The 24823-nt window shown below is 43.6% G+C and overlaps 1 protein-coding gene and 1 long non-coding RNA gene across 5 annotated transcripts in view; one reads left to right on the top strand and one right to left on the bottom strand.

The window, feature by feature from the left end:
- The first annotated feature begins 1662 nt into the window (after positions 1-1662).
- Positions 1663-13774, top strand: LOC310687938. Its single transcript, XR_014516658.1, has 3 exons — positions 1663-3281; positions 10841-10953; positions 13413-13774. It is a non-coding gene; the product is annotated as an uncharacterized lncRNA (long non-coding RNA).
- Positions 4354-24823, bottom strand: part of ST7 (suppression of tumorigenicity 7) — a 97128-nt gene continuing 76658 nt past the window's right edge. For 3 of the 4 annotated variants that reach the window (XM_083463584.1, XM_083463586.1, XM_083463587.1), the window contains exons 9-15: positions 20790-20904; positions 16249-16321; positions 14691-14793; positions 11076-11226; positions 9582-9674; positions 8992-9131; positions 4354-4684 (exon numbers count right to left, since the gene is read on the bottom strand). In XM_083463584.1, the coding sequence (XP_083319710.1) occupies positions 4589-4684; positions 8992-9131; positions 9582-9674; positions 11076-11226; positions 14691-14793; positions 16249-16321; positions 20790-20904 (771 nt within the window). In that variant the 3' untranslated portion in view covers positions 4354-4588. The remainder of the gene's footprint in view (positions 4685-8991; positions 9132-9581; positions 9675-11075; positions 11227-14690; positions 14794-16248; positions 16322-20789; positions 20905-24823) is intronic. The other variant, XM_083463585.1, reaches the window with a different exon arrangement.

Here is a 24823-nt window from a genome sequence, read left to right as displayed (position 1 = left end):
ACCTCAGCCCTGTGGTTCATGGAAGAGCTCCTACTGGCTAAAGTGGACCCAGTGACAACTGGAATGCGGTCTCGTACGGAATGCAACAGAAAGCAGGTAAGAACACAGTATCATGCCTTTTGTCCTAAAACAGTTTTACAGGGTGATGAAGGAGCTAGTAGGATCATCTCCAAAAAGATATAGTATTGAGCCCTTGTGGCAAATGTGCATAGGGCAACATCTCAGTTGGACTTTACTTGAAACATCCAGCGATGTTAGCCTGGATGATGGGGAACCTCCAGCCCATGGCAAAATTTGACCCTGCACAGGTCACAATTTGTCCCTCGTCACCATCTGCCAGCCCCCCAAGAAAACCACACCTTATACAATGCCAGGTGTGAGGCAGGTAGGGACACAGCTGGTTTGGCTGCATAACTTGAGTTTCCCACTGGGAATTGGATTGCTCAGCTGTCCCTGCAGAAACCAGGGGTGGTGGTGAGTTAAAGTTTGCTGGTTCAACTACACAACAGAGTTCCCCCACGGGGAGCTCCTATTGTGCAGCCATTTGATTGAGAATGCAGCTTTGCCGGCCCTGTGCCCAGCCAACTGACGGTCAGGAATTTGAGAAATGCTGTGCAGTAACTGGCCAGAGGCAAGCATGAAATGTGAAAGTGGAGCCCAATACTGCCTTGCCTCATCTGATGGACTTTCATCTCCATCTCTCTGCTCTAGGACAGATGTGGACTGAAGCGCTCCCAAAAAGCTTTAGGGATTGGTTTTTGGTTTGATCCCCATAAAGTGCTTTTAGTGTCAGAAACCCCTTCTTTCATCTCCACTTTATGAAGTTCCTGACATTCAATGCACATAAGAAGGAATCCAAACTTATTCAAGCAACAGACTTGGGAAACAGCTGCCTTCATATGGGCAGCTAAAACCTTCCCTTTTTTGATCCTCTCATGTTTCTGCCATGTGCAAATGTACAAAATAAACAAGGTATGTTTTACATTTGTATTAGAGGCCATTTGGGAGAAAAGGTGGTTTAAGCCTCAGGTATGAAAAACTTCCCAATGTATCTGTTACCCAGTCTCATGCCTGGTGTGATGTGCTTTTTTTACATAGCTATGGAGCTGCCTTGTTTCACTAAATTCAAGTATGCCAACATATTTTTTATGTGTAAGTAAAACAGTATGACAGATTTGGTTTAGGTTTAGCTTATGTATCTTTATAAACCTTGCTTTTCTATTTGAAAAGAAAGTGCCATAAAATAAAATGGCATTTAAAATTTACTAAATCTGCCTCAATTAAAGAAAAGAATGTGCTGCAGCTGTGCCAAGGGACTGGTATACAAAAAGAGGCCTGTGCCTCATCATGTACGTTTGTCACTTTGAGACAACCTTTGGTGTTTGTTGCCTTCAAATAAACAAATGGAGTGGTTGGACAGTGTCAACCTTTCGGCTCTCTCTTTCAAATAACCCTAAACTACAGAGCCTAGGGCTTGCCAATCAGAAGGTTGGCGGTTTGAATCCCCACAACAGGGTGAGCTCCCGTTGTTCGGTCTCTGCTCCTGCCAACCTAGCAGTTCGAAGTACAAGTAGATAAATAGGTACCGCTCCAGCGGGAAGGTAAACTGCATTTCCGTGTGTTGCTCTGGTTTGCCAGAAGTGACTTAGTCATGCTGGCCACATGACCCGGAAGCTGTACACCGGCTCCCTCGACCAGTAAAGCGAGATGAGTGCCACAACCCCAGAGTCATCTGTGACTGGACTTAATGGTCAGGGGTACCTTTACCTTTTATCCAACTTCGTCCTCTTGCTGAAAGAAATATTTCACAGTGAATGTGGATATCACATACGTAATGATTAATTTTTCGCTGGAGCTGCCTTTAATTATAGGCATCTCGTTTGTGCTTTTTTTCTCCAAGGTGCTTGTTTTATTCCATATCATCTTCATTCACACTTTGGCCAATCCTTGTTTCCCTTACAGCTTTGCCCAAATCCCGCTTCCCCTCACAATTCACCAATACCACCCCTCCACTTACAGTTCGCCAGTCTCCCCTTCATCCTCATCACCTACCCACCCCCCACTGATGTAGGAAGGAAAGAGGGAAAAAATACGCCATTTAAAATGTTGAGGCTGAAATTGTGGCAGGTTGAGGTGCAGAGCTACAGTGGTGCAGAGTGCTTGCTGGGAAGTTTCCAAGCCTGTCCTGGCTGTTCTCTGCTGCTTGCCTGGGCTGCCCGGCTCTGTTCAGTCACCTGCCTAGGCCACCTACCTGGTCTGTTGTCATGCTGCACTGACAGCAATCTTACAAGTCCTATTATATGCTGAGAAATGCTGAGATGGTAAAACGTACCCCTTCCCCAAAAGTGGTAGGCAGAATGCATTTCACTTTGGCAGACCTGAGACAACCAGCTCTTCATAGTAGTATGAAATCCGTTAAAGCAAGTCGGGCAGCTATCCGCAAACTCCTTGGGTATCTCGTACTGAGGCTAATTACCGTAAGTGCATTTTAATGAACCCTTTTCTTGTCAAGAAAGTGCATTATGTGCTTCAAGTAGTGTGTAGAGCAATGCCTTTCATGTTAATTACATTAAGGCATTTTGGATTTCTTTGTGGTTTATCTGGTCTGTGGATCAACCCTCAGCCACTTCCTGATGATAAACAAAAATCGCAACATTGGGGGCTTCTAGGGATGGAAGCTGTGCTCATTAAAGGAAACAAACCTGCCAGGAAAATCAAGTCCATCACCTGTAGATTTTGGATCCTTGCAGTGCTTTGACAGACCTCATGTTCTCCTTTACCAGCATGGATATATCCTTAGATAAAGATTAGTGAGGACACGTAGCAGGGCCTTCTCAGCGATGCCTGAAAAGAGTTCCTCTGCTCATAATCTTTCAGATAGTTGTGACCTTATTTCAGCAGCCATTTTGAGGTCACAGCCAGTGGATATTTAAATAACTGCACCTTTGTCCTGCACTTGGTGTTTCTTTTTTCCTTTTTAACGTGTTGCAAATTTGTAATATTTTGCCGGCACTTTATTTTGTCATCCACCCTGAAAGCCCTTTCAAGTTATGGGATGTGATATACATTTAAATAGAACAAATTTAACATCGGCTAGCAGAGATGTGGAACAAGACTTTAAAGTCCAAATTATCTTTGAAAATGGTGGGTTGGATCCAGAAATCAATAGGACTGAAGTGCAACTAACAGTCTGAATCTATCCCCATAGGTACGGTGTAGCCTTATGCATGCCTACTCACAAGTTAACTCCATGGAGCTGAATGGTACTTGCTCCCAAATAAGTGAGTACAGAATTGCTACCTTAAAAATGCAGACTAAACATTGACCCTTGATGCACATATTAATATTTTGTATGTGAGTATGCACATGAAACACCCAAAATATTTTAGAATTATGTTTGGTAAATGGTTAACTGGTGTCCAGTTTTAACTTCATGTGTTTTTTTATTGTACAGTTTTGTTTTATTGCTGTAAACTGGTTAGATTTTTTTGAATGACAGAGCAATATAAAAATGTCTTAAGAAACAAATTGATTAAATAAAAGGATACCCCTAACCAGGTAGGACCCACTTTTCTGTGTCTCCTCTCCTCCTGAGGTAGCATTTACATGATCCAGTTATGCCAACAGGGGCAGAATTACCCTCCTTAATGGAATGGCATAGTTGGGACTTACCTGGTCAGCCCCTGCCACAAGTTTAGGTTATTTAAATATCCCAGCAGTATGGGAGCAGCTCAGAAAAGCAGATAGGGCAATAAGTAAAGAGTTCTGATGTGAGAATTTTTTTACAAAGGCCTAACTCATTCATATTTCCAAAAACACTTTTGAATGTGGAGTTGAGATGGCAATTGCCAAGTGATTGATTGTCTATCCCAGGCTTGTTTCCCTTTCAGAAATAGTTGTCACTAAGGGCTGAGACGGATTAGTATTGTAGGTACGTGGGAGAGGAGTTGGACCCTCTCCACCCATGCCATTTTCCTCTCAATGCTACTACACCTGCTATATCCAAAAGTGGAATGAGACTATTTGACCCCCTCCCTGCCCCCCAGCTTGACTACCTCGTTACAGTTTTTACTAATATTTCCTGGACATTGCAATAGAAGAGAGTATTGCTGCCATTAGCTGTAATGCAGGTGTACAAATATTGATCCTTTGCCCTGCTTACAAATACCCGTAATTACTAGCAGCACAGGGGTCTAATGCACTGAATCAATATGGTTAATTAGCACTTCCTCATCGATGGAGCCTAATAGTGCTTTAAAATATTAAAAGGGGGGGTTCCACTCAGGATTAAAATGGAAGCACATTGAGGAGCTTAGTGGTAGGAAATGTGAACAAAACAGTATTAAGACTATATTGCTGCAATACACAAAATTTATTTCCCCCCCAAAGTTTTTTTCCCCTTTTGTTTTCTGAAAGCAAAATAGAATAGAACCAAACATCAATGTATTTTGTACAACAACAAAAATAATAACAGACAACCCATGAAGAGCTGAAAACTGCTTCCCTTTTTTAAAAAATCATGCTTTCTGGTCAGCAACAGTAAGTTGGCACAGAAAATGTCATGGCAGTCATTTCGGACTATTTTCCTTCAGATCCTTGTCAGCTGATGCCAGAGACTAGAGGGCAGAATGCTTTCCACTTTTTCCATCACAAAGTTCAAGGGGGCAAAGAGAGTGCTAAGAAACTGCAAAGCAAAAAAGAGTGATCATTTGTTGAGGAGAAGATAAAGTAGTTTTCTTAATACACATCTTGCTTTTGCAAATAGTCGGTATACACATCAACTTTATGTCTGTCCTTGTTCTAACCTGGGTTTTTGTTTGCTTTCTCATTGTTTTCCCAAGATTCTGGTTTTTTCCTATTCTCATAGCATCTGTCATGCTACAGTGGTACCCCGCAAGACGAACGCCTCGCGAGACGAAAAACTCGCAAAACGAAAGGTTTTTTCGTTTTCGAGTTGCCTCGCAAGACGAATTTCCCTATGGGCTTGCTTCGCAAAACGAAGCTTGCCCCGCTGTCCCCGGACCTCTTTTGAAGCAAGGGGCGGCGGGGAGAAGTGATCTTCTCCCCGCAGCCCCAGGTCCGAGGACAGCGGGAAGCGCTTCCCGCTGCCCCCGGACCTCTTTTGAAGCAAGGGGCTGCGGGGAGATCGCTTCTCCCCGCCGCCCCTTGCTTCAAAAGAGGTCGGGTACAGTGGGAAGCGCAGCGCTTCTTCCCCACTGTCCCTGGACCTCTTTTGAAGCAGGGGGCGGTGGGGAGAAGCGATCTCCCCGCAGCCCCTTGCTTCAAAAGAGGTCCGGGGACAGCGGGGAAGAAGCAGTCTTCTCCCCGCAGCCCCAGGTCCGGGGACAGTGGGAAGCGCTTCCCGCTGCCCCCGACCTCTTTTGAAGCAAGGGGCTGCGGGGAGATCGCTTCTCCCCACCGCCCCATGCTTCAAAAGAGGTCTGGGGACAGCGGGAAGCGCAGCGCTTCTTCCCCGCTGTCCCCGGACCTCTTTTGAAGCAAGGGGCGGCAGGGAGAAGCGATCTTCTCCCCGCAGCCCCAGGTCCGGGGACAGCGGGAAGCGCAGCGCGTCTTCCCCGCTGTCCCCAGACCTCTTTTGAAGCAAGGGGCGGCGGGGAGGCAAAGACTTTTGCCCCCCGCCCGCCTTCAGAAGAGGTCCAGGACCTCTTCTGAAGGCGGGCGGGGGGCAAAAGTCTTTGTCCCCCCTGCCTGCCTTCCCAGGGGCTTTTACATCGCCCCGGACAGCGGAGAAGTCCTCCGCTGTCCCGGGCGATTTTAAAATGCCGCCCGCCAGCATTTTAAGATTGCCCCGGACAGCGGAGAAGTCCTCCGCTGTCCCGGGGTTTTTTAAAATGCTGGGGGTGGGAAGAAAAGCCCTTGTCCCCCCCCCCCCCCCAGCCTTCAGAAGAGGTCGGGGGACAGACTGTCCCCGGACCTGGTCTGAAGGCGGTTTCCATAGGAACGCATTAATTGATTTTCAATGCATTCCTATGGGAAACCGTGCATCGCAAGATGAAAAACTCGCAAGAAGAAAAAACTTGCGGAACGAATTAATTTCGTCTTGCGAGGCACCACTGTATGTTGTCTCACACTGATGGAATTCACTTCCCTCTCTTTCTGCCCCTTTACTGTTCTCATCCCGATCTCTACTTCTTGGAAAGCTACTTTACCGGGCATGCTTCATTGTACATTTTAATTACGTGTGGGTATGTTTTTATATTTCAGTCATTCTTGCCTCTGTCTTGGTACTGGGAAAGTCACAGTAGTTGGTATCTGGTTTTTAACATTGTGATATATCAGTAAGTCATGGTATTTATCTGTTGCTGTAGCACGATGTCTGAAATGTACCTCAGCCACTGCTTCCTTCTCACCTTAAGTGAGGAAGAAGCAGCCAAGATACATCACCCAACCCCATACTTGCTTGTGCAAGCAAGAGTGCTTGATCAGCTTTCTGCATGCCTCAGCATCAAGCCTCCTGCCCTGGCTTGTACAAGCCAGAGAGACCCCTAAACCACTCAGCTAATGGGTGGAAAGTAGGCTTGGGCGATGTATCAATGCATGGGCCAGAGCACAATAGCGGCTTCGCTCGGGGGTATATTGTAAGGTTACCTGATTTTCTTCAATGAATCCGGGGACGCTTTTCAACTTCAATGGATTTTGTATGGGGGCTGATTTGTAAATCCATCCCGGGGACATCTGGTAACCTTTATATATTGCATGTGAAACTGCCGCTGCTCCCGAGTCCCTCTACAACCAGCACCCAGCGTGCTGACGAAGAAACAAGCTGCAACTGAGCATTGGTGGTAGAGAGATTTGGGAGCGGCAGCAGTTTCACTCCCAATATACTGCCATCATGGGACCATACAATTGGGACCAATACTTTGTTCTTTCCTCAGCTGCCTGGGCAGGAAGCTCGTTTAAACTTCTCATGGGGCGCGCAGCTGCCGACCCCTTAGTGGAGAAGTCCCGGCCTCATGAGCTGGGGGTGTGAGTTCTGTTAGACGACTTCACTAAGGGGAAGGTAGCCTGCCTGACAAACCCACCCCCAAAGTGGCTGAGGCAGGCCTATATGCGCCTCTCATCTGCTGCCTTTGGAGGGTGGTGGGGTCAGGCAGGCTACCTCTTCCTTCCAGGAGAAAAAGGTAGCCCAGTGAATGAAGCCTGACGCTGTGCTTTCGCCTGAGAGGGTGGGCTGCATGTTTTCTCCTGGGGTGGTTGGCCACTCCAGGCGTAAAGATGCAGTGTGCCTGCTCGGGCAAAAGCAAGCAGGAACCTTTGAGAAAGCCCACCCCTCTAGCAGCTCATATCCCCAATGCCCAGTGAGAGGAACAAGCTGCATCGGCCCCAGCAGGTGCTGGGGGTAAAACCATCTCAGTTTCCTCAGTGGGAGTGACAGCGATTTCAGCCCAGCTCATTGTGGGGCTGGGACCAATGCAGCTTTTTCCTCCCTCTGTTTCAACATCACAGTGTTGAAAAGCTGACATCCTCCAGACCTAGCGGGAAGTGTCCTGCCCCTCAGCTCTGCAAGCCAGAAGGGAGAGGGGATGGTGGAGGCAGCTGTTTGAGCAGGCTACCTCTTCCTCCTGGTTAGTTGCCCCAATAGTGACTGGTGGGAGGAAGAGCCTGCGCACCCGCTGCCTGATCAGTCCTTCCATACCCCTTCAGCTCCCTTGAGCCAGAGGCATGGGGTCTGTGTGTGGCTTCCTTAAACTGATCGGCTGAGGGGCACGCAGCCTCCTGTCCACCCCTCAGCAGAGCAGTTTAAGGGAGGCTCCCCATGTTGAGAGGTGGCAGGTGTGCAGCCTTTGCACAGGTGGAATTTTTGAGCTGCTGATACATTGCAGGGAGGAAGGTGTGATGTATCAGCAGCTCAAAAAGTCTGAAACCGGTATTGCGATCTGAACACCATACCGGTTTTAGTAAATTTTGTGATTTTATTGCCCAGTAACTCTTTATGATCAGAATCCAGTGAGTTAGCATGTTTAAGATATGGAATTCTAAAAATGTTTTGAACTGGCCCTTAATTCTATTGACAGGACTATTTACCAGGAGGGCTGTCAAAAATGTCTCATTACCCTTTATAACTAATTTTGTTTGAGAAGGCAAATGAGACCCATAAGAGCAGCAGCCATAAGTCGTCATACTAATAGCTACAACTTACAATATCAGTTTAAGGGAAGACTGGCTGCTTGCATCATGTAAAGAAAAGTAATAGTTTGCTGCTACCACACATGTCACATGAAATAGACACGACTGCCATAAATGTGGCTGTATTTTGGCATGCAATATGTAATGCAAATCTTCCTTTAAGTACATTGTAATAAAAATAACTCTCACATATACTTTATAGCGTAGCTTTCCCTGAAAAGTATAGTTCAAACGGGTAGTTAAATAAAACAGGAACATATTCCATTTAGTCAGCAATTTGAACCACTGCTGGTTTGTATGGTGTTTGCTTGTTCTCAGCTCCGTGATAAAAGGAATGAAGCTTCCACTCCATTTTTCATAAAGTTGCCAACATGTAACCTAGAATGAATGTTGTGGTAACCATACTATAAGGATCTACCACAACTTTGTCCTGATCCATCATGCTGTTGGGTAGAGTCTTAATTGGCGACATTTTACTGGGGTCTCAACAACAAGGGCCAACTGCAGCAGAGGGGGAAAGAGTTTACTAGACAGCTAATGCACTTTGCTTAGGGACAAACTAAGAGTGTGTGGTTTGCACTTTTATGATGCCCTAATAGCTCGTGTTGTAAAACATAATTTATTGCAAAAATAGACCATATTAAAGTCTGTTTTCCTGCACAACGTTTAAAATATATAGTTACAGCACCCTCAGAATCATAGCCCTTCAGACTGAATGTACAGCCAGAAACACAATTGTCACCAAATTTCATTGGTGACAGTCAAACACATACACTTGATCCACCCAGTCAAACACATACACTTGATCCACCCAGAAAAGGGTCATGAGGAAATATTACTCACTGCTTTAGCGAAGACTCCCATGAGCTCTGGGAACTGATGTGTCAAAAGTGCCAGCATAGCTGTGAAGGAACATAATCCGGCAGTGAAGAGAATAAAGAAAGGAAGCTCTTTCTTGGGGTAAACTGAGACTTCATGAAATGCTGCATGGAAAATATTAGGAAAGAACAAACACAAAGGTAGGGTAAGCAAAATACATTATTTGAAACATTCTGGCTCTCAGTTCACTTAAGTATTCCTAGGGAGGTTCCCTTTTAAAAAACTTTGTCACCTAAAATGTTCACCAAAAGAGCATGTTTGTTGAGCTTGACCTCTGTTGCTCTAACATACTCCTCTAGTTCCTCCTTTTCTTCTTTCTCTAGCTTAAACCAAACATCCATCTTCATGTCAAAACTCTCATACAAGATTACGTATTATAATGGCTAGGAGCATTGTTTATTTTTCAATTATGTATAAATTTCCTTATGAATAACAACAGTGGGGTAAAGCATTTCCCAGCCTGAATAGTTTTTTTATGGGAAGGGCACTTGGAGAAACAGCCTGTTTTTTAGTTACTTAGAAATTAAACAGGGGGAAAAAAGTTTTACTCTTACATGGAAGAAGTTCTCTGTCTGCTGTTTCTGTACAGATGGGGTAAGGGTAGAAAAGGTGCCCTTTTTCCAAAGGGTAAGGGATCATTCTGAAAGCTATAAAGGAAAGGGAGGAACAGTCACAGTTTGAAGGTGACATAGCCATACATTGTAATGCACTTTAGATACAAGATCAATAAACTTTTCAGTTGCTAAAATAGTCACATAGGGCAATAGTTCCCAAACTTCCCACACACTCAAAAATTGCTGGTGGTCTTGGTGGACTGCTTCATGATTTTTATACCTGTTGTAGTAATTGTAATGCACTGTTCTAGGGCCTATATGATTTTTTTTTGTATTTCTTATATTTTATTGTATTGTATTAGTTTGTCTTCCATAGTATTCATCTTATTGTTATACAACAAGAGCAATAGAAGAAGCAATAAAAATACAATTTAAACTCAATACGAATATTTACCGCAGACATGCCGTGGGCCACCTGAATGAAGTTTGCAGACCACTTTGTGCTTTACAGACCACAGTTTGGGAACCTCTGATGTAGGCTCCCGCAATAATAAAACACAATCATGTAAACATCAAGTTAAGCTCCTTGTTATTTAAATTTGCAATACATATACCATATTTTTTGCACCATAACACTCACTTTTTTCCTCCTAAAAAGTAAGGGGAAATGTCTGTGCGTGTTATGGAGGGAATGCCTACGGATTTTCCTCCTCTAAAAACTACGTGCGTGTTATGGTTGGGTGCGTGTTATAGAGCGAAAAATACGGTAATCCCTTCTCTCAATGAATCCTGATGTAAATAGTTTCCAGCCACTTAGCCAAATTATTGAATTCTCCATGCATCTACTATTACATTCCTATTCAAATAAATATAATACAAAAACAGTATGCCTATTTCAGAACCTCAATATCCCTGCAACTTTAGGAGGAATTGAGATGTAAATGAAAGCAGCCAAGCACTGCTTTGAAGGAATACAGAGGTGCTGTATCATCAATATTAAGTGCAATTTATACATCTCTACTCAGAAGGAAGGCCTATTGAGTTCGATGGGACTTACTCCCAAGTAAGTGTCTATAACAGTGGTTCTCAAACTTGTTTCTCTAGGCCACACTTTTCAGAATAAAAACATGCAAAAAACAACTAGGATTGTTCTCAGTATCATTTGATGCTCTTGCTCTCATTTTGAAAAGATAATCTATTCATAGTATGTAAATAAAAATAAAGACGTGATATGATACTACATTCCTCTTCTGCCACAGAACTCCTGTGCACATGCTTCCCTATGTATTTTGGCAAGCAGGATAACCTTATGTACATAAGAGAGACTCAATGCACTGAAGCCCCCATTTCTGCAAGAAGGTGGCTAGATCAGGTACTAGCATGACTCAATCAATATTCTGTAGCCTGCAAGGGCTTTGCATATCAAAAGCAAATGAGCTATTGCATCATTTGGCATTCACCTGCCAGATGCTTCTAAGAAAGTGAGTTACTTACTGCCTTCCCACGTACAATGTAAGAGATTTAGTGCCCCCTCGACCCTTTTCCAGTGCTGAAGGTGAAAGAAAGCATAAGCTATTGCTTCACTGTCGCCTCTCTTCAAAATATGTTCAGGAGGCAATATCAAGCTTTTCATTTCTAGGAGATACTGCAAGAGAAAGACAACACACAGTTGCAAAGGAACAAAGTCACTACCTGAAATGTTGCACTGGGCCAGGATGCACCTGCTTCCTGTGTGGTACTGCGTTTTTTTAAACGTGATACAGCATTTAAAGGCCATGTTGTTTAAAGAATTAGTAACCCTTTTTGTAGTGGCTGCCAGACAAGTTTAGGTCAAAATTGGAAGACTGTTGCTAATTTGACAATGGAGACATAGTATGGCAAAAAACTGGAATGCTGCACATGTAGGAAACTAAGCAACTGGAGGCTCTTAAAATACAGCAAACCATAACAGTTTTGAGGAAACATAGTACATTTTTTATTCAATGTATCAGAAACAACAAGATAGGGCACTGCAGTCAACTCATGGCAATCACTGGAGTCTCAGCCGAGCCAATGAACATAATGCCTACATTTGATCTCCATAGTTACACATGATTCATTAACTCTGTGTGAATGTTACACAGAGAGAATGAAGGGAGAAAGGGGGTTGTTTGGAGTTAAAGACTCCAAATGTGACACCACCAACTGCACTTGATGATGCATTACTGAAGTATCCCACGTTCTTCAGCGTGCTAAGTATACTGAAGCATCCCTTGCCAACAGGAGAGAACTATTAAGTAAAAACTTACTCTTGTAAAGACAAATGCTAACTATGAAAACAGCAAAAAAATTCTCTAATTAGGGTAGCTCTAATAATGAGAGTGATATAGAGTTGGAAGGCTCACTAAAAGTATCTTGACAGTGCAATTCCCTACCCGCCCCCCAGAAGTAAGCCTCAGAATTGAATGGAACTTCCTTCCAGGTAACCGTACAGGACTGGCACCTTCTGCACACTTACCTGGGAGTAAGGCCACTGAATGTAGTGAGACTTGCTTCACCCACCTCGAAAGGACCACCGTAAGTACAGTGGTACCTCGAGTTACAAACTCCACTAACCCAGAAGTAGTACCTTGAGTTGAGAACTTTGCCCCAGGATGAGAACTGAAATCGCACGCTGGTGGCAGTGGGAGGCCCCATTAGCAAAAGTGTGCCTCGGGTTATGAACGGTTTTGGGTTAAGAACGGACTTCCGGAATGAATTAAGTTTGTAACTCGAGGTACTACTGTAATACAATTCATACACATCAATTTCTACCAGGTTGCTTCTTCAGGATCATGCTATTCTGAATATCAATTCTGCCAATTTCTAGTAATCCATTTAAGTTTTGTAACATCCTAAGGAAAAATCCTAATTTATAGTGGTCTTTGAAGTTTGTATTTGTCGTTCTGCATCAAGCACTTTTATTGTTTTACTGTGATGGACAAGCCATCCTGGAACCAATTCTGGGGAAGGGCAGGATATAAATAGAGAAAGAGAAAGACAGACAGACAGACAGACATGAATTGCTTACATTTCAGAATCTCAAACAAAATTGACTATACCATAAATTATAGATATAACTGATTATGGTTCTAATTGTTAATTTATGCTGCTGTAATAGGAATAGTATTTAAAATTCACATTTAAATGGCTATTCACTATCTGGGAGGTTTAATAATTTAGGATACTGCTTCACTGCCTATAGTTAGGGCAAGCCTAAAACTATTCAAGAGATATACTAATCTTTTTGTATGAGCATAGTGCTCACGCTGGGTGTGCCCAAGGCCAGGCGTGTGCACTCTTTGCAGATGTTGTCAGAATAGCCTAGGGAGCCTATATTGATGAACATGTTGCGTGTACATGATTAAAACTACCACACATAATAAGGAATGCCTTGGGAACACAGGCTAGGGTCATGCACTCATTAACTCATGCTCCACAGAAACTAAATGCACAGGGAAAATCCACTGAAAGAATATTGATCTGATTAAAAACTGGAGCCTTTCAGTCATATGCTAGAATTTGCCATTTTGTTTGAAGAAAGAAGTTGCAAGACATTTGAATAAAAATATGAGATAAGAGCAGATTACCCTTATTTCTCCTCTTCCACCCACCAACCCATGATAGAAGTTTCAGAAAGCAAATCAACCAGCAATTTCTTGAAATCTTGATTAAATACTATTCATGCAAACAACAACAAACACAGCTACATTCCCCCAAGTGGGAAGAGGGCGATGTTATCTCTGTATAAAAAAGGTTGAAAGAATAAATCAATTAAGCTGCATTTTGACTACATTGATTTTTTAATTGCAGGAGCACCTCAAGCTTAGTGGAAAACCAATTACTTAAACAAGGAGGACAGCAGAGGCTGATTTCCTGAGTTATGGAGACCACATGGATTTACTCTTCAGAAGCAACTTTATCTCGGCCAGTTCTACAACTGGCAGAGCAATCTTACACATGTCTATTCAGAAGTAAGACATCTTTAGTTCAGTGGGACTAACCCTCATGGAAGGATTGCAGCCTTAGCTACTGTTATAAAGAATTAAACAGACCTTTCTATTAGCTATGCATGCCAAAGTCCAATGTTGAAAATACATTGCTGCAGTTTGAATGAGATGCTAAAATGTAACCTCAGCATAGGTTCTTCAAAAATAAACCCTCCGCCCCCTTTTCTTATTTGTGGGGCAATATTTTCCTAGATATGTTGAAGCACAAGTCTTAAGCACTTGATGTAAAATCCTGCATTCCCTACTGAAACACAAAATGGTACCTCACTTCCAGGTGTGTCTTCCAGACACTTCTTTTGGAGTGTCTTCTACGCCTTTCGCCATTTTCACAAGTGATGGGGTAAATTTCCTTTAGCATTTTGCACATTTACATCAGCTAGAATCAAGCTCTCAAGTTGAATACTTCCCTTCCACTTTTTCTTCTATGTTGTCAAGTCAGAATTTCAGACTGAGCATAGCTCTCAGCTTTGCTTGTGCAATTGTCCTTAACACTATATTCTTAGCACACCTGTTTTTTGTGTGCCGCCTTAGCCATTTTAAAACTGGGCTGCAGATATACAATGTAGAACAGCTCTGCAGTTCCTCACCTGTAGCATTACATACTGCAGATAGTAGATTTCACATTTGCCTCTCACTACTTAATCTGGAGAAAGAAATTAAGCAGACTATGGCGGCTTGGTTAGACCAAAACGCTGATCTGCTCTTTTCCAAGAAATAGAGAGCTGTTTACAATGCAGGAACACTCTAATAGAGGATCCCACTTGCAGTCTCAAATGGCTAAAGGCGTAGAAGACACTCCAAAAGAAGGTCTTCAAAGAGCAAGAGTATGAAACACACTGGAGAACTATTTATACAAGATCAAAAAGAGAAATCCTGAGGTTTAAAAAGAGGTTGATTTCAAGGTTTCGACAACTGTACTTGTTGCAGCAGTGACAAAGGCAGAAGACTGTACACCTTGCCCATAAAACTGGCTGCCCTGTTGCACTATATTAAATCCCCAACCCTTCCTTGTTCACCTCCCACATTCAAGTTTATTTTGGCTTTTGTTTCAAACAGCCGCAGTAACTCATTATAAACTCACTTTTGGCACATGTGGATTAAATTCTACTGCTCTGTGAATAGCTTCTACTGCATTCATCTCTGCCGTACTTAGCCCTCGTCTTGAAGCTGCCTCTGGAGAAAATCTACACGGAACAAAGAAAACAGGAAGCATGGAGGTCAACTTCAGCACAAGGAAAAGCATCAGAGGAGCATCAATGTAGCAGGGGCCTTAGCGCTCTCCAACGGAATAGCTGAGCAACCAAATGACACAGAGGCTACTGACTAAAAATCCCAGCAGAAGTCGAAAGCACGTTTGCAACTTATCGCGGCAAATGTATAAGCAGTCCAATTTCTTTTCTCTCTGTCTGCTAATCTAAATTTGCTTCATGTGCTTGTTTTTAAAAGCAGGACCAAAACCCCTCAAGGGAGGGGTGAAAAAAGAAAAGAAAATGCCAGTAAATTGTTCCAAAGGGTTTTTTGCCCCTTTTTTATTGAAAAATACATTTTGGGAAGGCTTTAGAGTTCTCGAAGCCACTGGGACAGCGACACTAGTAGGTAATCTACTTTCAGCTGTACCCATACCTAGTGGTGTGCCCATACTGTGGGCAAATATCATCTGCCCCAGTGAATGGAAGGCGGGGGGTGGGGAATACCCAGACCATGCAATCTCTTTCTCACCTCACACCCCATGGCTAACTCCATAGCTGAACTTGGCAGGCAGACACCACAGGGAAAGCTGTGACAAACCTAGCCCTGCCCTCCCAAGCTGGAGTCGCTGTGTAGGGAGGAAAGATGTTGCAGATGGTACTGGCGATCTACAGGACAAAAAAAAAAGAACGAAAGGGAAAAAAATTACTTAGGTCTCAAAGTGCAAATACACTATAATCGCAAAGTCTCTGCAAAAAATAAAAAAAAGCAGGAAGGAAAGTGGTCTTTCCCATGCTGCTTCCTTCCCACCCTTTGGGCTGTGCTCTGAACCCGGGTAGCATGTGCATGACGTGACGCCTTCTGCTCGGGATTTGTGTGCTTCCACCTCTGAGCAGAATCTGGCTCTTAGGAGCTCATCCCGTAAGGTGCCAAGCACCCCCACGAACAGCTGAATCCCTGCATCTCTGACAAATATCTTTGATAGCAGCTGAAGAAGCAGAGTGTGAGTTGCTAAGCACCCTAGAAAGAAACTCCTAAGGAAGCTTTTATGTTGCAGACTGAGATAATCCACTATTTGCTTGCCAGAAATACTTATACATTCACAATACTTGTCTCAAATAAATAATGTGCCCCGCACACAATTATTCTGCTGGTAAGGATAAATTACATTTGTAAAATTGTCACATTTTGTATACAAGAAGATGGCCAAGAGAACACCAGCTGTTTTTTAAAAAACAAATGACAGCAGTAATATGTAGGTAACCATTGTTGATGCTATCCATGCAGTATACAAATGTGATGTTCAAGTTGCCTCCATTATACAACATCAAATAAACATCACATGGCATGATAAAACATTTTCCTGCTAGTATGAATGGTCCTTCAGTAATGAAAAATGTTAAATGTCAGCCAAGTAGAATTCTGGTGGACAGGTGTTCTTCTGGACTTACTTGTCAGAGACAGCTCTGGCTTTCAGCAGGGCAGCCGTGTAGCATATTGTGGCTGATTTTGGCAAACTTATATCTGTAGGGAAGAAAACGAAAATGAAAAAGCCTAAGTTTCTTTACGTTTAAAAAGCGTAACGGTGGTGGTAAAAGGGGAATCAAGACATTTTCAATACGTTTTGTGAAATGTGGAAACCTATCTAGAACCACATTGAGGAAGGATTGGAACCAATTATCTCCTCTAAATTGGAATGCTTGGTAGAATAAAGTCAAAACTGTATCTCTTAGTGTTAATGATTTTAACCCTCTGACAAACATTTGCCGCTTGGGAGATGCACCTCTCAGATCATCTCTGAGAGGGGGTCAGCGTAGTGAGGAAGAGTTTTTAAACACAACTAATATGCAGTATTTTTAGGAAACAGGAACATGCAATAATGCCAAGCAAGGAAGAAACATCCAGGATTGTACCTGAACTTAACTAAGGCCGATACAGCTATGATGAACATGTTTGATATTCATTCATGTGTCTGTCACATTCATGTATGAAGTAGTGTCAAGGTCTACTTTATTTCATTTCGTAATTGCATCCTGGGAGACATCCCAAAGCAATTAACAATAAAAGTCAATTTAAAACAACGATAAAAACACAAAATGTATACTATTTTACTTAAAGCATATAAACAATATATTAAAACATGTATGAAAAGAAGTTTTAAATAGCTAAAGGGGCATCTAAGTGAGGGGAATTGAACCTCCTTTTCTCTTCTACCCTCTTTGTGGTCCATCATCCCAGCAATGCCCTGAGGATTGGTAAGCCAGGCTGAAGCAACAGAATAAGCAGAGGTATCATGGGTAACAGTTCTGCTTCCTTCATGCAGGCATGTTAGAAGAAGGCACACACTCTTGCTCCTCTCGTGTTGACTAGGGGAAACACTTGAATAAACGAGCATGGCTGCCCCATTGCATCAACCCTGTTCTGTGTCTCAAGACTGCTTTCAGCTCAAATGCAAAGCCATGGAGAAAGAGAGCCAAGCTACACCACAAACTTGCAGCTATATTCTTCTTGCTCAGCTCTAATGGCCCTGGGTATTGGATTCTCATGAGGATACTGAGAAGTGCCAATCAAGAGATCCCTAGCTAGTCTCCTGGAGAAAGTATTCTCAAGGTTCCTTGGAGTTCAACAGGAGACAATTACTGTTAAGTGGGTTTAAGTCTGAAGTGTTCTGTTGTCCCCAGAGAGCCAAAAGGGAGAGATCTATTGACTGACCTTTTCTCAGGTTGACCAAAATAGAATATGCTTAGCCAAAAGACCATTAATGGTTGGAAGAATTAGTCTTTGAATCATACAAAGATTCATTCTACACATTACACAGTTATGAATATATGCTTACTGCTGCATGTAAACATGGTAGATTGCTTTGGCCAATTCCAGAACCCAGGACTCGGGTCTGTCTGTTTGTATGTATTTGACCAATGGATATCCTGCCCTTCTCAAACCCAGGGCAACTAACCAAGTAAAATGACTAACAGTATCAAGACCCTTAAAGCAATAGGGAAAACCTAGCTAAAAATCATATATACAGAGAAAAGGAACAAAACATGGCAATAGCTAGAGAGAAACAAGCAGATGCCAAATTCAGTACTTGGGTCTCTAATACTAAACACAATACGTAAGTGTGGCACGATTTCCACTCTCAGATAATTAGCAGAGATTAACAGTTACCACCAGCTCTCAACTTTAGAAGCATATGATCCGGTCAGGACTCCTGAGCCCCAATCCACCGGACTAGTGGTACTGGAAGTAGAGATGCTGGAAACTGATCCAGCTCCCAGCATTATGAACAGGTCTGAGCCAGAGTACCATCACATTCAGATCCTTCAGCCAGGGACTCCTGAAATTAAGAATATGTACTCGTGGAACCTGCAGCCCCCAAGGAACCTCCACACCAGAGCTCAAATTCTATGTCAACCCTTCAGCACAGGCAATGAGCCTAGAGGGGAAGATTAAGGAGATGTGAAGTGCTACTAAGCTGTAAGCCAGAGCCTTCCCTCTTTAAGGCTGTCCACTCCTTAGGGAAGTGGTCTGTGAGATCTTGCCCTGAAGACATGAAAGCCTTCTGTCTTCGTTGGAGAAGGTCTGGCTTCTTGTCGTGGCTAGGATAGGCCAGATACACATGGCGAACACGTGCCACATTTTTACCTGTGCATGGCATGTACAGGTTATCACTTGCATCAAAACTCCCTGCAAGAATAAAACTAACACAGCAGGGTGAGAGAGAACCTTTTCACCCGATAAGCTAGTGTTCTACTTGCAGGTAGTTTTTACATGGATCCGTATTCCACTGGCTAATCCAGTATTTCCCAAACTTGGGTCTACAGCTGTTTTTGGACTACAACTCCCATCATTCCTTGCTAGCAGGTCAGTTGTGATGGGAACTGTAGTTCAAAAACAGCTGGAGAACCAAATTTGGGAAACATTGGGCTAGTCCACTTTGCTCAGCTTTAAAAGGTAAAGGTAAAAGGACCCCTGACCATTAGGTCCAGTCGTGGCCGACTCTGGGGTTGCAGCGCTCATCTCGCTTTATTGGCTGAGGGAGCCGGCGTACAGCTTCTGGGTCATGTGGCCAGCATGACTAAGCCGCTTCTGGCGAACCAGAGCAGCACACGGAAACGCCATTTACCTTCCCGCTGGAGCGGTACCTATTTATCTGCTTGCACTTTGATGTGCTTTCAAACTGCTAGGTTGGCACGAGCTGGGACCGAACAAGGGGAGCTCACCCCGTTGCGGGGATTTGAACCGCCAACTTTCTGATCAGCAAGCCCTAGGCTCTGTGGTTAAGACCACAGCGCCACCCGCGTCCCTTGCTCAGCTTTACTGTACTATAAAAGCAAGAGGTGAAATCTTGTACTGTGATCAAAAGGACAGATAGATGCCTCCAAAAGTGGAAGAAAAGCAATCTCCACCATATCCCCCCCAAGACTGTTTGGAAGATAGCGGAAGCCTCCAAAACAGCATGAATATTGTTATGAGAGGCTGCACAGCGAATTAGCAAAAATCCCCTCTCCCTCTCTGCCAAAAGAAGAAGAAAAAAATCCATTAGAAGAAGCATCAACCATATCAAAGACTTCAAATAGAGGCACAACTGCATATGACCCAAAATGTTTAATCAACAGTTCCCTAGGAAACTGCTACACACACCCTCTATTTTTTTGAATAAAAAGGAATCATTTGAAAGCCGAAAATCCTCCCTAATATTTCAATTTTTTTCTGTGCTATTAAGGTCAGAAGTCAATTAATGGCACTCACTGTCAGAACACGCTCCCCCTTTGAGGTTAATGAATAACTTGCTCTCAATGCCATTAAAAATAGCTGCTTTAATGGCAAACCATCCAGTATTTTGCAGTATGGCCTGAGGGTCAGGGAGGTTTTCATTTGCCATGAATCCTGCAAATAGCTTATTTCTTCTGAGCAAAGCCATTCAGCAGCAACAACAGATGCATATTTAACCCAGAATTCTGCAGCAGTTAAGCCATCAACCCTAACCCCAAACCTCTTGCACATCTTTTTATTTAGCAAGCTTGCATACAGAATCCTCACAAAAACTGTGCCGCAGAGGAAGAATCTGTGGTTTAAGACATTAGAAGAGAATAATACTGGAGCATCTCTTAAAACAAGTAAAGAGGCAGAAGCAGAAGAAGCTTGAAACATTTTATGTTCTCTTTGCCTGCCTGCAGTTTCCATGGTGAGCAGTTTTCCAGGGCTGCAAACACTATAACCCTCTACTAATGGGAGGGAAAGATCTTCCTCCGAAATTGCATGCCCCCTCTAGGTATGACCTCCCAGAGCATTTCTGCCGACAGCAAAAGAGAGGCAAAAAAATGCACTTTGGGTAGGAACTCTAGATGTCTTGATTGTGCCAGAAGACAATATTTCTGAAAGGCCACAAGACACAGAGAAGTCGAGATGATTCATTGTCTGGGAATATTTTGCATCTGAGTTCACCCAAGAGTCAACCACACTGTTAAACAGCAAGAAAACAGGATAATAGGAGGCACTATGTATCACAGAAGGGACCTGAGGGTCATTTAGTCCAACTTGCAGCAGGAATCCTGCCCACAGCTGCCCCTGGGTTAGAAAAGCCCACACAGATGCTTAGAAAGTTGAGGTAGCTTTAATCTGTTTTAGTTTTTAACTTTTGTATGTCTTTAAGGAGGGTTGTAAATTTTTTTTGGATTTTATTATTTTACCTTTTTGTAAACCATTTTGTTTGTTTGTTTGTTTTACAATCAAGCGATGTATGAATTTCATGAAATAAATAAATGGTCCAGAACACATGGAATGATGGAGAAGCTTAAGAACGTTTCACCTTATGTAGAATTGTTTCAGAACTACAGAAGGCGGCATTTGAAAGAAGATGGGATTTTCGCACTTTAAAGTGATTCTGTCACTGGAAGCTGCTCTCTCTTCCTCTCGATTTACACACACACACACACACACACACACACACACACACACACACACAATGTAAAGAGGTACTTTTGCTTACCATCATATTTTGCTAAAACTGCCTGAACATCTGCATATGCTTGTAACTCCAACAGAGCTTCCAGCAAATTTTCGTGGATGTTGAACATGCTGAGAAGAGGGAATTCCTTCATTAACTATAATAATAAAAAATAAATAAAGAGAATAGGCTTAGATTTAGCATGGAATCCTGCAACACTGATATGAAAGCAAGTGTAAACGACTGCTCTAAGGAAAACAAATTCAACAGTGCAATAATGATAAAAGTAAGTTAAAACTATAAAAACACTTAAAATGTCTACTGAAATAACAAAACAAATCTGCAGTAGGTGTCAAGACATCCACCAGGGTGGGGTCCCATCTGATTTCAACTGAGCCACCGTACTAAATGTACAGTTCCTGGTGGGTACGAGCAGTGAATCTGAGCCACGGAGGACCATGTTATCTCCTTGTGTTTAATTCTTGTGTATGATCATATTCTGTGAGAGGGAACCTCCCAAAATCCAGGGGGGGGCACACCAAACTACGCCCCAACATCCTCAAAAAAAAATAAAGAGAAAAGAAATTGCTTTGTTCCAGATGCAGCAACTGTCAGGGAAAGGAAGAAAAATTTCTGCTTTCAGTTCAGGAGAGTCCATTCCCTCTCTCTCTAGCACTTCATTTTAAGGCAAACGCATGTAATCACTCAGTGTAGAAGCTGGAACAGGAAACATGCTTCATATACACTAGCTTAATCATGGTCTAGTAATTATTTCCTCCAAATAACCAAGTTAGATGGTTATCAAAATTACACCGGTTTTATAAAATGATTTACACCCCCCCCAAAAAAATTAAAGGGTTAACTTTTGGTGCAAACACCTTTGATAACAAGTCAGCAGAACTTGGCTTGCAAATGCATACTTATTTTTCATTACACTTCACCTAGCAATCATTTTACATCTATTAATATAACATTGCACTATAAGGTGGTTCACTATTAGAACAGGAATTGAATCTAGAGCACATATACATAAAGTTTGAAATAAGTGTTCGCTCTAGCATCATGGAAATAAATAAAGGTAAAGGGACCCCTGACCATTGGGTTCTGTCGTGACCGACTCTGGGGTTGCGGCGCTCATCTCGCTTTATTGGCCGAGGGAGCCGGCGTACAGCTTGCGGGTCATGTGGCCAGCATGACTAAGCCGCTTCTGGAGAACCAGAGCAGTGCACGGAAACACCGTTTACCTTCCCTCCAGAGCGGTACCTATTTATCTACTTGCACTTTGACGTACTTTCGAACTGCTAGGTTGGCAGGAGCAGCGAACGAGCAACGGGAGCTCACCCCATTGCAGGGATTCGAACCGCCAACCTTCTGATCGGCAAGTCCTAGGCTCTGTGGTTTAACCCACAGCCTCACCCGCGCTATATAAAATAAATACTTGTGGGCTATTTGTTTCCGAGCCAACAAATAAAACAGAAGACTGACAACACATTAGAAACACATTACATGTTGACATTTATCTAGTTTGGGTTTGTTTGTTCTTTTTCTTTCTGACCAAATACGATTTCCACTCGCCCCTGTTACACAGTTTCAGGGTGATAGTCTTGGACATCAGACAACAGCAGAGAGACTAGACTGCGAGACAATGCAAATCAACAGCAGTCCTATCAGAAAAGTCTTACGGCTAAATCATTTTGGGTTGTGACTGTGAAAGCGGCCATCACTTTACTCTCGGAATAAATGCAATCAGATGAAAGCAAGTGGGCAAACAAAACGTTAACTCTAATGCATTTTCTCTTCCAGAGTGGAATTCTCCTTCAAAATGTTTGCAATAAATTACAAAGAAACACGGTAGGCTAGCACAGGATGAAAGGTAATGCAACTCAAGCACTTTTGTAAATTGACACAATAATGAGTTGCTCACTATATTTCTGTCTTTAAAACGTAAGGGAATATACATGTTACTGTGCCATTTACCTTGCCATTTATAGAAAGGTGAGGAATTACTTTGGGCTTTAGCATTGTAATCATTTTTCACCCATACGCTGGGCAAAATTAGGACTCCAGGTCTTGGGGATCTAGGTGTTCCACTGCCCCAGGTCTTGATATACAAATATTGATGGACCACAACACCTACCAATGGCCAGGCTGGCTGGGGATGCTGAGGATTGTAATTCAACAACATCTGAGGACCCTGGTTGGGGAACTTCACCCTGCTGCCAGGGTCTCTATGCTGCTGCCATTCGGAAACCCAGCCAGATGGGTGGGGTATAAATAATAAATTATTATTATAAAACTGGGGGTGCGGCAATTTGGGTACATAGCCATGAAAGGGGTGGGTGGGTGAGGTATAACTGGTGCCCTGAGAAACTGATATCAGGGTTGCCAAGAGTGCAGAAGCTGCACACTAGCTTCTTTGCAATGTTCCCTGTTGAATGGGACCGGTGGCGGGCTTTGGGCTCTCAAGTTCCAGGGGCAGCCTGTGCGGTACTAAAATTTGAGGGGCCCCTTCCCACCTCTTGTGCTCCATTCTGCAACACTGTTGTGGCACCCCTTCCAATGTGCCTGCACCGGTCGTGCTACCTTACAACCGCCTCTGATGGGATCCATTAAGGTTAACAGGAGGCACCTAGTGATGGCAACACGGTTATAACAGGACACATAATTCAGTCTCATTAAGGCCATTAGTAACCCCAGGATGCCTGGACTGGATCAATAGTTTTTACATCGCCTCTAGACACAATATAGGCAGAAAGGTAAGAGAATGAAAGTGCATTCATTAGGGTTGCCATACGTCCAGAATTTTACGGACATGTCTTGGGTTTTAATGGAGGAATTAGTGCCCAGGGTGGAATCAGTAAAATGTCCTGGTTTTTTGTCAAGAGAACAAGGAAGTGTGTGTTTGAGTATTACCGTATTTTTCGTCCCATAGGACGCTCCGTCCCATAGGACGCACCTAGTTTTTTGGGGGGTAAATAAAGGAAATTTCCCCCCCTTTATTTCCCCCCCGAAAGCAGGTCGGGGAAACCAAACCAGGTCGAGGAACAGCGGGATGGCGGCGCTGTGCCTCACTGCTGTCCCCCGAACTTGTGGGGCTGGCCGATGTCTGCCCGGTGCGCGGGGCGCTCTGCTTCAGGGCGCCCCACCCGCCAGACGGCAGGCTGCTATCCGCAGCCTAGACATCCCTGCGGGAGGTCCCGCAGGGCTGCCTAGGCTGCGGAGGTGTTCCCGAGGTGCCCGACGCTCCGGGAAGCAGGCTGCTATCCGCAGCCTAGACATCCCTGCGGGACCTACCGCAGGGCTGCCTAGGCTGTGGATGTGTTCCTGAAGCCTGGAGAGCAAGAGGGGTCGGTGCGCACCGACCCCTCTCGCTCTCGAAGCATCAGCGAAAGCCTGCATTCGCCCCATAGGACGCACCCAGATTTCCCCTTCATTTTTGGAGGGGAAAAAGTGTGTCCTATAGGGCGAAAAATACGGTACTCATTTCCCCAAAAAAGCTCAACAACTAAGAGTCTGTTTCCAGGCCGATGAACAAAGCCTCATTGCTGCGATTTCTAATGCTATAGTCTCCATTTCATTGCTGCTTAGCTTAAAAACCCTGCCATACCTCAATTTTTCAGCACAGTACATCGCATATCATTTAGGAGTAGCCACATTGTGACAAAAGCATTTCGCTAAAATGGGGCAATGTCTGGCAAGGAAGAGGATGTTGCAGTTTTCTATCACAAAAGTAATTAATTGTTGTTGTTGTTGATACCCCACCCATCTGGCTGGGTTTCCCCAGCCACTCTGGGCGGCTTCCAACAAAAGATTAAAAATACACTAAAATCTTCCCTAAATAGGGCTGCCTTCATATGTCTTCTAAACGTCCGATAGTTGTTTATTTCTTTGACATCTGGTGGGAGGGCGTTCCACAGGGTGGGTGCCACTACTGAGAAGGCCCTCTGCCTGGTTTCCTGTAGCTTTGCTTCTCGCAGTGAGGGAACTGTCAGAAGGCCCTTGGCGCTGGACCTCAGTGTCTGGACAGAATGATGGGGATGGAAACACTCCTTCAGATATACTGGACCAAGGCCATT

The sequence above is a fragment of the Podarcis liolepis genome (genome assembly GCF_965112155.1).
Source record: "Podarcis liolepis genome assembly, chromosome: 10".
In the NCBI taxonomy this organism is placed as follows: domain Eukaryota; kingdom Metazoa; phylum Chordata; class Lepidosauria; order Squamata; family Lacertidae; genus Podarcis; species Podarcis liolepis.
The sequence above is the reverse complement of the archived record's forward strand: the minus strand, read 5'-3'. Positions and strand labels throughout refer to the sequence as shown.